Below are 15,422 nucleotides of genomic sequence, written 5' to 3' on the forward strand. Positions count from 1 at the left end.
TTCTTTTTAATTCTGTGATCTGTTGTATCTTGCATGTCATGTGTAATCAACACAGTTTAAATTTTTGAATAGTTTCCACAACTCAGTGTATTACGTGCACATCTAAAAGTAAAGTTATCGTATAATGACAGAACACACAATGCATAGACAAGGAAGTTTTATTTCCATTTCCTGCAATCATATCTCTGTGGGTACAAATCACTGTATTTTCTCACATCTTGTGAAATAACCCATGATGCATTGCATCCATACATTTGTAGCTCAAAACAGCTTTTACAAAAAAGGATATACAATATATACTTATATTTATATATATATAATATACATGTGTTTCTTTATGCATTTAGATGTGTTTGTAATGGGTAAAATAAGCTTCTTCTTTCTTTTTTGTTAAACACAGCCAAGTCAAAACAAATCCCAGGTAAGGTTCAATATAAGGTCATTACCAAACAAAAAATAGCCAGGTTATTAAAGCCATAAACATTGGCTATCTTACAGTTAACATGAAGCCCTTCACACACAGTTTGCATATTTTCCACACTTACAGTCATGTAAATCTAGAGTAATGCCTTCTTTTATTGAACTATGGACCTGTAAGTATCAATGACAGATCGAGGAAACTGGTTTTATGTAGGATTGGTTGGCTATCTCTACGGCTAACTAATAACACAGCATTGTGTCAAGACATACTTTAAATTAACAATGGTATGGGTATGATTAATATCAGTATTAAAGTTCTTTATGGGAGATTTTTTTTACATTACATATCGTGCCGATACATCGTCATCCTTCATCTGAGATGAATCTTTATAGGACGAGAACATATCTGAATCTACAGTAAAACAGCCTTGCTTCACTGTATGGCTTTAGTGCTGTAGTTTATCTACCAGGGAACACAAATGCAGAGTGAGCACACTGATAGCTGTTCCCATGGCAGACAGGTAATGCTCCTAGCACTGTGATGCTTTTCTTTCATGTTTTGTACTGTGGCTGGCACCTGTGTAAAATTAGGATATGTGTATTTTTTTCTGCTTGTGCCTGGGTATCAGTGAATAATAAATAGATTTTACATAAGCAACGGCAAGAAAACAGACTGAAAAAAACGATATTTGAGTTGTAAATAAACATAGTACAAGAGAAATGTCACTTAGAGACTTGACCATCATAGTCATTGCAAATGATAAGTCCACTGTGCTGTGTTGTACTTTGTCAACAACATTACTTCTGGTGTTACTCACTTCACATTAATTACCTCAAAATTACAGTATTACATCATTTTTCAATACAACATAGTAATAATAATCATTTGTGTTTATACTAATTGATCATCATTCATGTAAACATATTTAACCAGGTCATGCAAACAGTAGACCAAAACTTCTTCCACTAGAGGTGCACAGCACAGAGCAAGCAGAGCGCCCAGACTGAGATCCCTCCAACTCGGCATAAGACCCAGAGACTGACAGCAGGCTGATACTTAGACGCTTATCAGAAACCAGAAACAGAACAGGTAGAATGAATTTGATATGAATATGATGGTTTTCTTCCTACTCACTGTAGATTCTCAACATAATTGCACATTAAAAATGACTCCTCCCTACATGATGTGAGCCCACGGAGGAAAGTCAGATTCCTGTGATTTATGAACTTTACAGACTTTTAGTCTAGACGTTTAGTCTAGATGGGGATCTCAGTTTGAGCCTCTGATAACAGCCATAAAAATAAAAATAAAAAAAGCATTCTTTTGATATTCATATGTTTCAATGTTTTCCCAAACAGACGCATGCAGTCACTCCAGGTCAGAACCGCTCTTCACAACCCAGTCTGAGCCAGAATATAGAGTCCATAACCCTCGGAATCACCCTCCACTTTTCATAAAAAGGCTTTAAACAAAAGTAATACATGCTTATAAAAGGACAGAATGATTGAACAGAACAAATGGGCAAGGTGGCATGGGCAGTTAAGTCATGCCTTGAGATTAACTTTATTCAACTAAACAGCTACTTGGTCATTGATGGGTAAGGAGTTTAAAGACATGCAGGAGTAGCTTTCAGTATTTCCTTCTAGAAAGCTTTCCCTGTTCTTTTTGCCCTGTGTGGCAAGATTTCCGGAGAAAGCTGCCAGTAATGTAGAATGTGTGAGCCAGATGGATGTAGACAGACGGTAATTATGATAAGAGGTAGATGTGACAGTAGATGTGAGAACAAAAATAATGGAAAAAAACTCCAGAGGCGTGGATCCATCCTAAAGTTAACATACAGAACCACTTCTTGTAATGTACACACATGATCCCTAGTCCGCTATAGCTGCACAAAGTACAAACTACATGTAATGTTGCTATTCATGCAGACTAGCCCTTTCTTTAAATCACTGTCCAGTCGGAGCAGCCTTTCATTCTATTCTGCAAAAGAAAAAAAAACACAAAGAATACACATCCCTTCTTTGTCTTGAGCAGGGATGTGTATTTTTTTTGTTTTAGACTATAAGACTTACAGTATGTTTTGTCCACACTGGGACAGTGACCTGCTCACTGTGGATATACTCTGGTGGACACTGCCTGAGAACTATTCTGCATTCCTGGCCAGACTGGGCGGGCGGACGGGCTCTGGGCGCTCCAGGGATACAAAGTCACCATGACAACAGGAGGTTGTGCTCAAACACGACTGGCTGGCCTGCAGCAGTAGGTGCAGCTTCTCAGGCTGTCCCGGTCTGCGCTGCCCTCGGTGCTTCCACGACGACCATCTTCGTAGTGGGACACTGAAGAGATAAGAGCAAAATAAGGGAACATTTGAAGACTAGTATTTTTCTTGTTCCCATTATTGTGGACATTCTGAATATAGGTCATTATAACTTCCAAAAGCTTTTCCAAATAAAGCCAAATTCTGCAGAAGTTAGCCAACGCAGCTAATCCTGTGTATTAATTTACTTTCAGTGTTTGAAGGTGGCAAGTGCAAGTTAAGCTTGACAAAAAGCTATAACGGCTACAGTTATAAGAATAAAGTTGAAAGTAGGTTGAAAATACTATAATGTTCTTTTAATAAGTTAACGTTCAGAAGCAAGGTCATGGCTCAGCTAAACCTCTCATCGCCTGATGTAGTGTAGTAACCAGTATACCTGGTTGACCCATAGTCACCTGTTTGACTCAGTCTCCTGCTTTTATCCACTCACCTCCATCCTTTTATCCCTCTTTACACTCATTCATCCCCTTCATCCTCCCTTTTCTATTCAATCTCATGCATACCTCTCCGTTCTTCCCCTTCTCTAGGTACTGTCTGAGTCTCCTCCTTTTCTGCCTTCTATACATCTGTACGCTGCATTCATGCCATGTGGAATAGATGGCACTGTAGATTTAAGAACTCCCACTATTAAACCATTCAATTTAGTTAAATTATCTTACTTTACTTACCCTTTAACTACATACTGGGTCCTGATTCTTGTAAGTGAAAAGAGCCAGAAGAGTGTGTTTGTTCATTCACTGTAAACTGACAACTTACAGCTCTCCTCCTCCCCATTCCCCAAATCATCGTCCTCCTCCTCTTCCTCTGGGAGCAGATGTCCATGGCAGGGACTGGTGGGAGTAATCTGACTGGGTCCCTCAAGGCTAGTGCCCAGCTGCAACTTCCGCATGTGGCGCACCACGGCTGTGGCATTAAATGCTTGCTACAGAGAGAGAGAGAGAGAGAGAGAGAGAGAGAGAGAGAGAGAGGAAGGAAAGAAAAATCTGTCTGTGTGTGATAGCTACTGAGGGAGAAACACAGCAAAGGCTTACTAAATGTTCTCCTGCCATTCTTAACACTGCTCTTTCAGCAGACTATGTATGATTCAGCAAAGGCACTGACCTTCCATTTACTTTTGGCAAAGTTCTTCTTGATCTGAGCGCTGACAGATTCGTGGATATTTTTGTCCAGAGCTGTGTCTCCGCAGATCCTGTAAAGAATTTGATAATTTACCGGCAGTTGAGGCGCCTGGCTGGGGCTTATTTATCATATTATTTGCAGATAAGTAGATCGACAGAAAATAAGTCTATAGCTAGTTCCAGCTCTCAGATGTAAAGATTTGATCATTTTCTTTGGGACACCGTACAGTATAGTATATAGTAATGATAGTAAACTAAATTAACAGTTGGTCGGCTAAAACAACACATTTGAGTGTGTCAACTTCAGCTCTGTGAAATTACAATGTGCATGTATTTACTTTTTCACCACTTCAAGAGATTCATCAATTAATTGAGAAAATGTTCAATAGATGAATCTATAATAAAAGAATATTGTTACCTGCAGAACAATTGTTGATTGTTTTGTCAATTAATTTAGTTTACATTAAGTCTGTAGAATGGCCATTATAATTACCAAGAGCCCAAAGTGATGTCTTTAAATTGCTTGCTTTGGTTGACCAACATACCAAATCTCAAAGACGATCAATTTAGATTGATACAAAGATTTTACATTGACATACACAAGCTGCACATCCTCACATGAAGCCAGAGAATGCTTGATAAATGTGTCTAATCTATATTACAAAAAAGGGTTGGCTAGTAGTTAAATTGAATTGTTAAATTGTCATTTCCACTGATTTCAGCAAAACGCAACCATATTGAAAGGGGATTAGTAAGTATGAATGTATTTTTTAGATATTTATTTTTCTCTCACCAAGGGTGCTGGAGAGCCTGCTCACATGTATATCTCTTCAAAGGGTCCTTCTCCATCAGGTGACAGATGAAGTCTTTGGCTGCAAACAAAAATTAAGTTCATGATGTATTAGTGCACTCTGATTTGTTAGTTTTGACTGTTGAACCTGCTGTACATATCTGTAGTAATCACTTGTACCTGAATCTGAGATGTCATCCCAGTACGGGGAGTCAAATTCATACTCAGCTTTCAGAATCTGCTCAAATAACTTGGCATCATTTTCATCATAAAACGGAGGATATCCACATAACCTGAGGGAGCGATATAGGAACATGTTCAATCCTAGAAAATGATTACTTTACATACTTCTCAGTGATAAATGAGCTCAGACTTACAGAATATAAGAAATAACTCCTATGGACCAGCAGTCCACTGCTTTGCTGTACGGCTTCTGAGCAAGCACCTCTGGAGCTGGAAAACACACACACACACACATACACAAACACACACACACAAAGACACAGACACAGGATATTCAGAAAAAAGAGGAAAATATACGACACAGACAGAGCAGCAGTGGGGGTGACTACGAGTAATCTTGACCTTTCAATGATCGGGTAGGGCACACTAAACAGCTAGAGAGCACTTGTGAAACACTTGCAATTGACTCAGTAGTGGATGCAAGAGCCTCTCACAACGCAATGATAAGAGGAGATATCAGTGCTAAGCTCACATTAAAGTGGGGGCGGTGGTTAGGAGAGTCTGGCTGACCAGCAAAATAAATTCCTTACCCACGTATCCAGGGGTACCGCAGGCTGTGGACATGACACTGCCTGCTCCCTCAATCTTAGACAGTCCAAAGTCACTGATCATAATTTTGGAGTCTTCATCTAAACTGTAATACAGCAGATTTTCTGGCTGCAAAGATGAAAAGAGCAACCAAAGAAGTTTGCAAGGGAGAAAAAAAGGACAACCACAAGTCAGATCAAACTGTTATATTTCTGTCTATGATACCTTTAAGTCTCTGTGGACGATCCCCATATCGTGGAGATACTTGACTGCATCCAAGATCTGGTGGATGAGTTGGCTGGCATCTCTCTCTGTGTAGAAACCTTTCTCCACAATCCTGTCAAACAACTCACCTCCAGATACCCTGCCAGGTGAAAATCATGGAAAACTATTGAATGTGGGCTGCAAGCAGGGCGTATGCTGTGCAGCTAAATATTGTTCAAACCACAATTTTTTTTTAATTGTAGATACATAAGTTACCAAAGGTGGTATATTGTGTATAGAATGATAGATCTAAAACATTTTTCGGTGTAATAATAATAATAGTTGAGTAATGAACTGATACAGATTGTATATGATACATACTGTATATGTTATACTATATACATGAATATGACAAAAGAAGTACATTGAAACTGCATGTTAACTGAATGATGAATAAAGTAAAAGTAAAAAACGTTCTCAGATTCTATGGCAACATTTATAAATGTTTTGTTTTGTCTGACAAACCCAAAACCCATAGATATTTGATTTACAGTGATGTAAATAGTCCCATTTTATATGCTAAAACAAAAATGTTTGGCATTTTTGCTGATGTAAATCATTTTTATTAAATCATCAACTCAAGTCTGTACAGTAAAAATGAATGCTCTATGGACCCCTTCTGTCATACAATTGGCCCTTGTGTAAGATAAAGAGAAAAAAGAACTCACAGCTGCATGACAAGATATAGGTGGGATGTGCTTTCAAAAATGTCCTCCAGCGTAACAATGTTCGGGTGCTTGATTCTGAGGAAAATAAATGGACAGAAATCAGAATATATGTTGTATACAATTTTGCATTGTTTTAATCGAGCCACATTTCTCTCATGCTTACTGGCAATTGGGCACCAGATGGCATTCTTGCTGCATACTTCAAATTTAGAGTGGCCAGTTCTCTCTTTTCTATAAAAAGCCTGACAGTTAATTGGGATCAAAACTTTGTGTTTGTACTCCTCTGCTATAATACAAACTGGCAGATCAGATACAGAAAACCTTCAGATACTGTAACTACCTCATGCTAAAAATGACAATGACCAGTGATATGTGGCTGGAACCAGTATCCAAGAACATATTTGGAGAGTATAGCTACAGGGCTAGACAGAAAAATTATAAAAAAGTGCAATACTTACACACACACACACACACACAAAATACATATAAATGGTTAGTTTGTTGTTGTGATCCCAGCTAACAGACAATCATGTATCTCTCTTGGCTCTCCAGCATATGAACACACACTCACTGTAACATATCAGCAGCTTAGATGTAACTTCTAGATGTAAATTAACTTGCTTCACATCTCTTGCTCTCATGTATCTGTTATTTATTTAACAGTGACGTTAAAGGTCCCATGACATGGTGCTCTTTGGATACTTATATATAGACCTTAGTGGTCATCTAATAACATATCTGAAGGCACCTTCCAAAAATTCAGCCTTGGTGCAGAATTACAGCCACTAGACCCAGTTCCCCAATGAGCTTTCCTTAGGACATGTCAGTTGTGAGTCTGTAGCTTTTGAGGAAAGGGGGTGTGTGGCTTTGAACAACTACCACTTTGCTCGTTTGAAAGCCATCTCTCTCATGGGTAGGCCAAAGCAGAGAAAGGGGAGGTAACCCTTATGAGGTCATAAGGGGCGAGATTCCAGATCGGCCTATCTGAGCTTTCATTTTCTCGAAGGCAGAGCCGGATACCCAGGGCTCGGTTTATACCTATCGCCATTTCTAGCCACTGGGGGACCATAAGCACGCTGGGGGAACTCATGTTAATACTAAAAAAACTCATAAAGTGACATTTTCATTCCATGGGACCTTTAAGTATTTGGCCAAACTCTACTCCTCCCATTCTGCCATATCTCTCTCTTCCTATCATACCCCACCCCCTCTCCACTTCTCCACCCTCTATGTCTCTTTCTCTTTCTTCAATGCACTGCTGCGGGGAACTCCACACCATCTCCGCCTCTGTGTGCTGTTGCCCTGGCAACAGGAACACTAAAAATAGGTCTATCTTCTTTACTCCTGACATTTCCGGTGCACAATCCTACTGTTTCTACTGACACCATGCATTTAGTCACCCATTCAATTGACCCCGTGCATACATTGTGCAACTGCACATGCATTGTTGGAAGAGGCCGCAATGACTAATTCCTCCCGCTGGACACAAAGCAACAGCTGACACATCACAAGGAACTTCAGTGACCTCACCTGTGTAGTACTGCAATCTCATTTTCAATGTTGTTCTCTTTGCCTTCCAACGCTTTCTTAGGGATGCACTTGATGGCCACCAGCCTCTGGGTCCTCTTTTCCTCTGCTAAAACCACCTCAGAGAAGGCTCCCCTAAAACATAGGTAGTGGAAACACACATATATGCACACACACACATATGCACATGTTAGAGAAAGAAAGAGAAATGTGTGGGAGTGTAGGGTGAAATGGACAAGATGGGAGAGCTAAAGTAGGATTCATTCTTCTTAGGCTACAGGCCATGATGGACTGAAAATATTACACAAAAGAAGGTACTAATGACAGAATATTTAGAGCTTTTCATGCAACTAATTTTAAAATATTTGTTATCTTTTCAGTACAAATGTGTGATTCCCACACTAAAAAAAAGTCCCGTTAGTAGATATGTATGTGGCCTGGTCTCTCAACTAACCACAGGCTTTTAAAAAAAGACTTCCAAATACCCTCCATTACACCATTTGTGTTTGTGTGTGTGAGTGGTGTTTAGATGAATAATTTAAAATGGTGACATTAGCAAAAGTATTTTTGGGGGGCTGAGAAAAAGCTCAGGAGGTAAATCAACAGTCACATACAGACATGGGTCGTAATATCCCTTGCTTATAAAATAAAAAATGTAATTAAAACAAATACTATTATTAATCTATTCAATAATAGATACAGTAGATGTAGTGTGGCTGTTTCTGAGGGAGACTTGACTGCATTATGGATTATGGTGCTGGTAAGAGGGAGAATAGTGTGTATTTACACAGTCTTCCCTTGGGAACGTGGGAGAGAGCTAAGGAAGATTGTTAGCAACCGCAGGGCTCCTTTACATGTGTGCGTGAAACAGCACTGTCATGCAATGCACAATGGGAGTTCATTGTTCATGGTTTAGCAAATATTCCCAATTATTTTCCATCTGTGTAGCATGTGAAGAGTTCTCAATCTTAACTTAATTTAAGTGTGCAACCTTTAATAAAGGGATGCAGACATCACAGTGCTGCTGTCAATAAGATAAGATATGGAGGCAAACCTCTCTGACTTTCTGTTTATTCTGCTTCTACGGGTTATTAAAAGTTAATTACAGAGCGGAATAGTTTTTGTGCAACCCTGACCACCTCCCAGTACAGCTCCTCATTTCAGCATGTCATAATAAATGCCCAATGTGGATCTGTAGTAATCCCTTGCTATGTACCGTGGCCATCTTGTGCTCAACGAACCAGCGAAGCAGAAATGTTTGCATAGTGAAGCTGATGCACACGAAGAGAGACGATTCTCACACACATCTCTGGTTTCATTTTCCTAAAAGTCCTTAAAATAATCTACAAGCAAAATCACATAAACCTCCACTTTGCATCGAACCATAAAAGCATGTTAATGTGTTTAAGTCTGCATCATTTACAGTGAGGGTTTACTCAAAGGCTCAGGGGCGTCAAATATCTATTATAGGTGAGTAATAATCTATTTAGTCCTTTTGGCTGTTTAAAATAGAAGGGTCCAGAATGGATCAGACAGACAGGTAGGGATCGACTGATGTGAATTTATGTTTCTCTTTCTGGACATGCATGTAGAGAAACCTTTGTTGCAACTAGTGATTATTATGATTATTTAAAAAAAGAAATGCCTGTCACAGTGTCACAGAACCAAAGGTGGGGTCTTCCAAATGTCTTATTTTGTCAGATCAACAGTTAAAAACAACATACTCATTTTACAAAGATAGAAAACAGAGAAAAGCACTGAAATCTTACACTTGAGAAGTTGAAAACAGAGAATGTTCGGCTTTTATGCTTTAAACTAAGTTAAAAAATAACGATTCAATAATTATAATAGCAGCCAATTTATTTTGTCAAAGTAAGGTTCTTAATACACTAATTGTTTTGGGGCCATTATTACAGCAAAACTATTTGCAAATGTGTGTGGAGAGATGTGCAACTGTACCTTAATCTGTGTGTACATAATCAGATTTGTCAATGTGTAAAATAATATCTTAATGGGTACAGAGATTTGTAAATGTGTAGACAAATCTGTAAATGTGTACATAGATATTATTGGCTGAAAAATCTTTGTCTTTTGCTCCGAGAGCTGGAACTACAGACAATATATCCGTTAAAACTCAGCAGGCTTCTTAAATGTAGTTTTTACACATCACATTCAACTCACATTACATTCTGCTGTGACAGAGATCTTCAAATGTGTGTGGCAATTTGTCTGTGCCTCTATGCTCGCATTGTGCCTTAGTAACGGTAACCGTGCAGCCTTTTTTAATTTGCTAATGTTTCTACATATTTAAAAGTCTCAATACACTTGCATGTCTGAATACGGATTTGGAATTTTTTTACTAATTTTCCAATCTGATTACGGACACGTGGACTGAGTTACAGTTGCTCTCCACACACATTTGCTAATAGTTTTACTACAATAAGGGCCCCAGAGTTTTAGCTCCAGCTGGTTAGCTTCTAAATGAATCAATCCGAGACAAGAAAAGATGTCATGTGAGCACCAACCACGGCTGTTTCTAGAATATCGGTGAGCAGTGCAATATGGTGCAATGAGAGCATTGCAATCCTCAAAATGCAGCTAAACAGAACATTGATTTTTTTTTTATGTAACAGACCCTTAAACACACAACTAAAGAACGTAATTTTCAGATTAACAAGAACCAAACATGACAGTAACAACAGTAGCTGTTATTTCATCCATTGTCACCACTCCAATTGTCACAACTGTACTACTGATGTAAGCATTTTCTATGCTACTCTGAAAAAAGAGAACATGCTTGCTTACACTTCTCTACTGTTGCCTTGAGACACTTTGTAATTAAGCACCCAGTTGCTGCTTGCTAATTTGGAGACTTACTAGGGGTGGGCTCTCAGGGGGTTTGGGAAGAGGAACAGCAGACAGAGGAAGACAGAAAGCTGCTGCAGCTGTTATTCTGAACCGATGTCATTTAGTTACCAGCTAATGTGTTAATCTTAGCATTGGACAGGATTGAAATGATTATTGCCCAGATTTATAGACTTCAATTTCTTCATTATCAGATTAAAACACACATTTTTCTGTTTTCCGCCAGTAATCAGCAACAAACCTCTGACATGTTGACACAGCCTTTTATCTTTTTTATGCCAATAAATCCTGGCATGCACATTAATAAATACATTTCATTTGAGTCATTGTATTGGCCTCAAGACTCATAGCTGACACTCATCTGCTCTTCTGTACATGAACAAGCATATTTTTAGATTAATACTAAACCTCCACAAGATAGATAGATAGATAGATAGATAGATAGATAGATAGATAGATAGATAGATAGATAGATAGATAGATAGATAGATTGATAGATAAAGCACAAAAAAGTCCTACGTCTATAATTTTGCATCTGTGAGTGATGGTTTCTGCCCCAAAGCCATAAGCAGAACATGAGCTGCCCATATGGAAAAATATTGATTCACACATTCTCACTTCGCTGCAGTGCTTTCACTATGCTACGTATGCTCTTATTGGCCCCGCATGTCTGAAAGGCATCATCTAAACATTCTTCACTATAAATTTTAACATGATAGATTTTAACTAGATGGTTGCAGACACATGCTCTAGAGCATGAGTCCTCCAAGTTTTTTTAAGCCAAGGACCCCTTAACTGAGAGAGATGGAGCAGGGTCCCCTTACTACATATTGTAAAGTGTAAACTGGGCCTGCAATTACATGTGGGCGGCCTAAAGCCTATATACATATGTTTTAGTGCATAGAATTCTAAGCTATTAAAATAATTGTTGGTATAATGTTAAACATGCATGTGGTACACTAAATCTATTGGATGAACTGTATCTGTGGATCTTAGAGATTTCCTTTCTGATTGGCCAGTAAGCCTATCATCGATGCGTGTGTTTTTTTCACAAATAGACTGTTTCTTATTCACTTACAATTTATTGGATTCATGTTAAGACATTTTAATTTTTGAAAATAGCCCTTCAGAAGGTGCAAAGAAACTCCCTTCATTAAGTGTGTTGGTAAACTCCTTCCCAAGTCCGTGGTAGCTAACTAGCCAAGTGATAAAGTGATAAATTAAGTTTGCACCATTGAAAGAAGTTTAGAAATATCAGATTATGCTAACCTAGCTAAGAATATCAACATGTTGTTATCATATCATTTTTCTGATTTGAGGTAGGCCTCTGCTGTGTTATTTTTGTGAAATGTAATTTAAAATCTCCCAAGGTTATATTATTATTAAGCACCATGTACCATGTTTTCTTTTTTATTCGTCAATGTAAACAGGTCAAATATTAGCACACTAACGCTAGTTTTGTCAGCAAGCTACTCAACAGTCACACCTGGTGATAACACAGTCCTCTGTGCCTCCTCTTCAGCCATATTCTCCATTCCCCAGGCCCGTCTTTACCATTTTCCTTCCATTCAGCAGATGGTTTCAGACTGGCCTTCCATTCCCAATCACCTGGCTGCCACACCTACCTACAAACCTGCTTCAGGTTGCCTCATCTGCTCCGCCTGGCCTTCCAAGCCTACCTCCTCACCGCCCATCTGCCACCTTCCCATTCCGTCTGATTAGATTCAGCTTTACAAATACAAGCCCACTTCCTTTGTTCCTTTGCCAGTCACATTGGTCATTGGATTTCAAACAACCTTAACTCGACTCGACCTGCTTCTGGTCCTGGATCTGGCAACCGGTCCTGGCTGTAAGATCATTTAAGTACAACAAATCTTTGAACTGCAACAACGTTTCTGTTTCATCTGTGTTTGGGTCCTTCCCGTGCTGCACCTCCAATTGTGGCAGTTGTAATTATTTAATAACTAATCTCCTGGTACCAACTAGTTGGTGTGGTGCAACCCGCTTTAATTTAGTTATGCATACATATCCACTTAGTAAACACTAAACATGTTATAACTAGGCTAAGTTTGTGAACAGCTGGTGCAACTGGCTCCTGGACTGGTTGCACAATTATGAACTATGTGATCAAAGAGTGTGATGTAATTAAATCCCATTACACTCAAAATGATGGATGTTTGCAGCAATGTCAATGTCAATGTTTTTTTTTAAATCTTAAGACACTATCCATCAGGCAGAGTCAAGCCCCATTGGGCCTGTATCAGACAGCTTCGAGCATCTGCAAGTCTATCGATCCCACCTGATGCAAGCGATCCCTTCAAGCCCAACACGCCTTCCAAGTCCTGAAAAAGCTTTTCTCTTTTTAGCCTTAATCCATATTGTGTGTGTGCTTGGCAGTGCGTGTTTGAGAGAGAGCAATAGATGGAGAAAAGTGAATATGTACGGACATACAGGACAATCTAATTCCAAAGAATCTCTAGTATTATTCTTACCTCGGGATGTAAAATAACTGTATGTATTCAAATCAACAAAACATAGGACTAGACCATTCACTCACAATTGTACAACTGTGTGTTTTCTATCTACTATACTAAAGTCATGTGTAGGTCAAACCTCTTAACTCCTCTGCTCTCCTCTAAAAACAACCAACATGAGTGCTTTCCAACTATGTTTAGTTCTGCATACTCACAATGTTTATGCTCCTACACATTATCTACACGAATAGTTCTAAAAACTGGCTTCCGTCATTTCTTGCTGTTTTTTTTTTTTTTTAAGGCACCAATGTTATGCATTGTTTCCGGGTATAGCATTCAACTATCATATGCCAAATTCTCTTAGAATTTTTACTTAGGGCCCTCCTGGATGATAAAGCTTGATATGAATTTTTATATTTAATCAAATAGCATGAAAGGGGTGCACGTACCTTCTCAGAGCCAACCAACTTCTGCAACTTTTTGCAGGTTTAGTTGATTTGAGCTCATACTTTTGAGTTGGCAGACAATTTCCCAAAGGCCCACGATATTCTCAGTGTTTTCTTCTACAACCACTCTGTATCATATTATCTATTTTTTTTTGTGGGGAGTTTTATGATGGAGAGCTCTGATAAGAGAATTGAGCAGCAGCAATACACATGAGAAGTGTTCTGCTGTGGATGTTCAGAACTGTTTAACTGCAGGGTTGATTGTTGGTCTGATATTATTTTACTTCATCAAGTGGCCCCATGCACTTAATTTCTGTTAGACGAGCTGCCAGTTTGTGGGTATATCTCTGTCCACAGGACTCATAAACTGAAATAATGTCCATACATCAATATCACTACTCCTTAAGTCTCACCCTAACATCCAACACATCAAACCATGGACAAAAGTTACAATCTCTCAAGTAATGTCATGGGACATTTAATCAAACTATTAAAAAAGACATTGTCCATGAAAGACGAGGTTGTTACAGAAGCACACGCTATTGCCGTTTTTCCACTGCTCGCCTCGTCTCTACTCGACTCGACGTACTGTGCGTCTGTTTTCCATTGCAGATTTTAGTAATTATACTGATTACAACTATAACCCATAACAGCTACAGTGATGGGTGAGCTGCTTTACTTTCTACCCCATCTAAAGTCTTTAACAAAACGTCCCTGGGTAAAGACTGCCACGAGATGACAGAACTCCAGTTAGCTAGAATCTTAAAGTGAGTTACATCTTAATTTGACAAAAAAGCAACCAGAGGTATGGCTCGATATTGACTTTGAATACTCAGACAGCGTTATAACTCCAAAAAGGCCAAGGCCTTTGAAGAATGGTTACAAAGAGTTCTATCAGAGCTTTAAACTTTAGCTGTCTCATTCATTTCATTTGAGGTAAATGACATTGGAGGAGAAAAGTAGGAGACAAAAAAAAACAAAAAAAACATGTGCGACTAGAGTGAAAGACATGATAACTACAGAGCGGGGTAGTTGTTTCATTCTGCTAATCCTACCTTGAGGACAGCGTGTCCTGAAGTGGACTCCAAACAGAACTGTGAGGATTAGCTGGATCTGAATATAAACTTTCAACATAAATCAATTAACTTTACACACTGAATTCTTGGATAGAGCTCCTCTGTAATCTTCTCTCCGAGCATAAGGAGCTTTCAGTCAACATATTAATTCTGCCCTCTGCCAGGTCCGGCTATAGTGACAGGAGGGAAAGAATATTACACACCTTTCTTTCCCCCACTTTTAATGAAAGATAGGAACATGCTGTCCTGGCAATACACTCTTTTAATCCCTGTTACATAACACTTCATATCATACTTCAAATTACAATCACTGTTTGAAAATCTCAGTGGAATCATAACAGAAGTTATCAGCATTTAGCAGCAGTTGAGTGAATTCTCAAACAAACAGACTGCTGGTCAAAGTGCATTGCATACAGCATGCACAGCTCTGAGACAGAGACTGATGGAATCTTGTTTTATGTCCTCCTACAGTACTCGCCATAACCAGAGAGCCTCATCATCTACCCACTCCTATTACACTTTTTGGATGTGAACCAGAGTTTCACAGTCATTAAAATCTGATTCTGTGCAGCCTCTCTGGGGAAGCAGGTGTGATTCCACAAAGATAGGAGAAAAAAACACTCCATATGGCACACTTGGCTCATCACAGGTGGACTTGTGCTAGGTCACTTGTACTTAGTTTGGG

General features: G+C 38.9%; 1 protein-coding gene across 1 annotated transcript in view; it reads right to left on the reverse strand.

Moving 5' to 3' along the window:
• Nucleotides 1–140: 140 nt before the first annotated feature.
• Nucleotides 141–15,422, reverse strand: part of camk1a (calcium/calmodulin-dependent protein kinase Ia) — an 18,903-nt gene continuing 3,621 nt past the window's right edge. The window contains exons 3-12 of the mRNA XM_034869944.1: nt 7,880–8,011; nt 6,350–6,424; nt 5,643–5,781; nt 5,420–5,546; nt 5,024–5,099; nt 4,827–4,939; nt 4,650–4,728; nt 3,840–3,927; nt 3,495–3,660; nt 141–2,757 (exon numbers count right to left, since the gene is read on the reverse strand). Of these exons, the coding sequence (XP_034725835.1) occupies nt 2,654–2,757; nt 3,495–3,660; nt 3,840–3,927; nt 4,650–4,728; nt 4,827–4,939; nt 5,024–5,099; nt 5,420–5,546; nt 5,643–5,781; nt 6,350–6,424; nt 7,880–8,011 (1,099 nt within the window). The 3' untranslated portion in view covers nt 141–2,653. The remainder of the gene's footprint in view (nt 2,758–3,494; nt 3,661–3,839; nt 3,928–4,649; nt 4,729–4,826; nt 4,940–5,023; nt 5,100–5,419; nt 5,547–5,642; nt 5,782–6,349; nt 6,425–7,879; nt 8,012–15,422) is intronic.

The sequence above is a fragment of the Etheostoma cragini genome, chromosome 4, assembly GCF_013103735.1.
Source record: "Etheostoma cragini isolate CJK2018 chromosome 4, CSU_Ecrag_1.0, whole genome shotgun sequence".
Classification (NCBI taxonomy): domain Eukaryota; kingdom Metazoa; phylum Chordata; class Actinopteri; order Perciformes; family Percidae; genus Etheostoma; species Etheostoma cragini.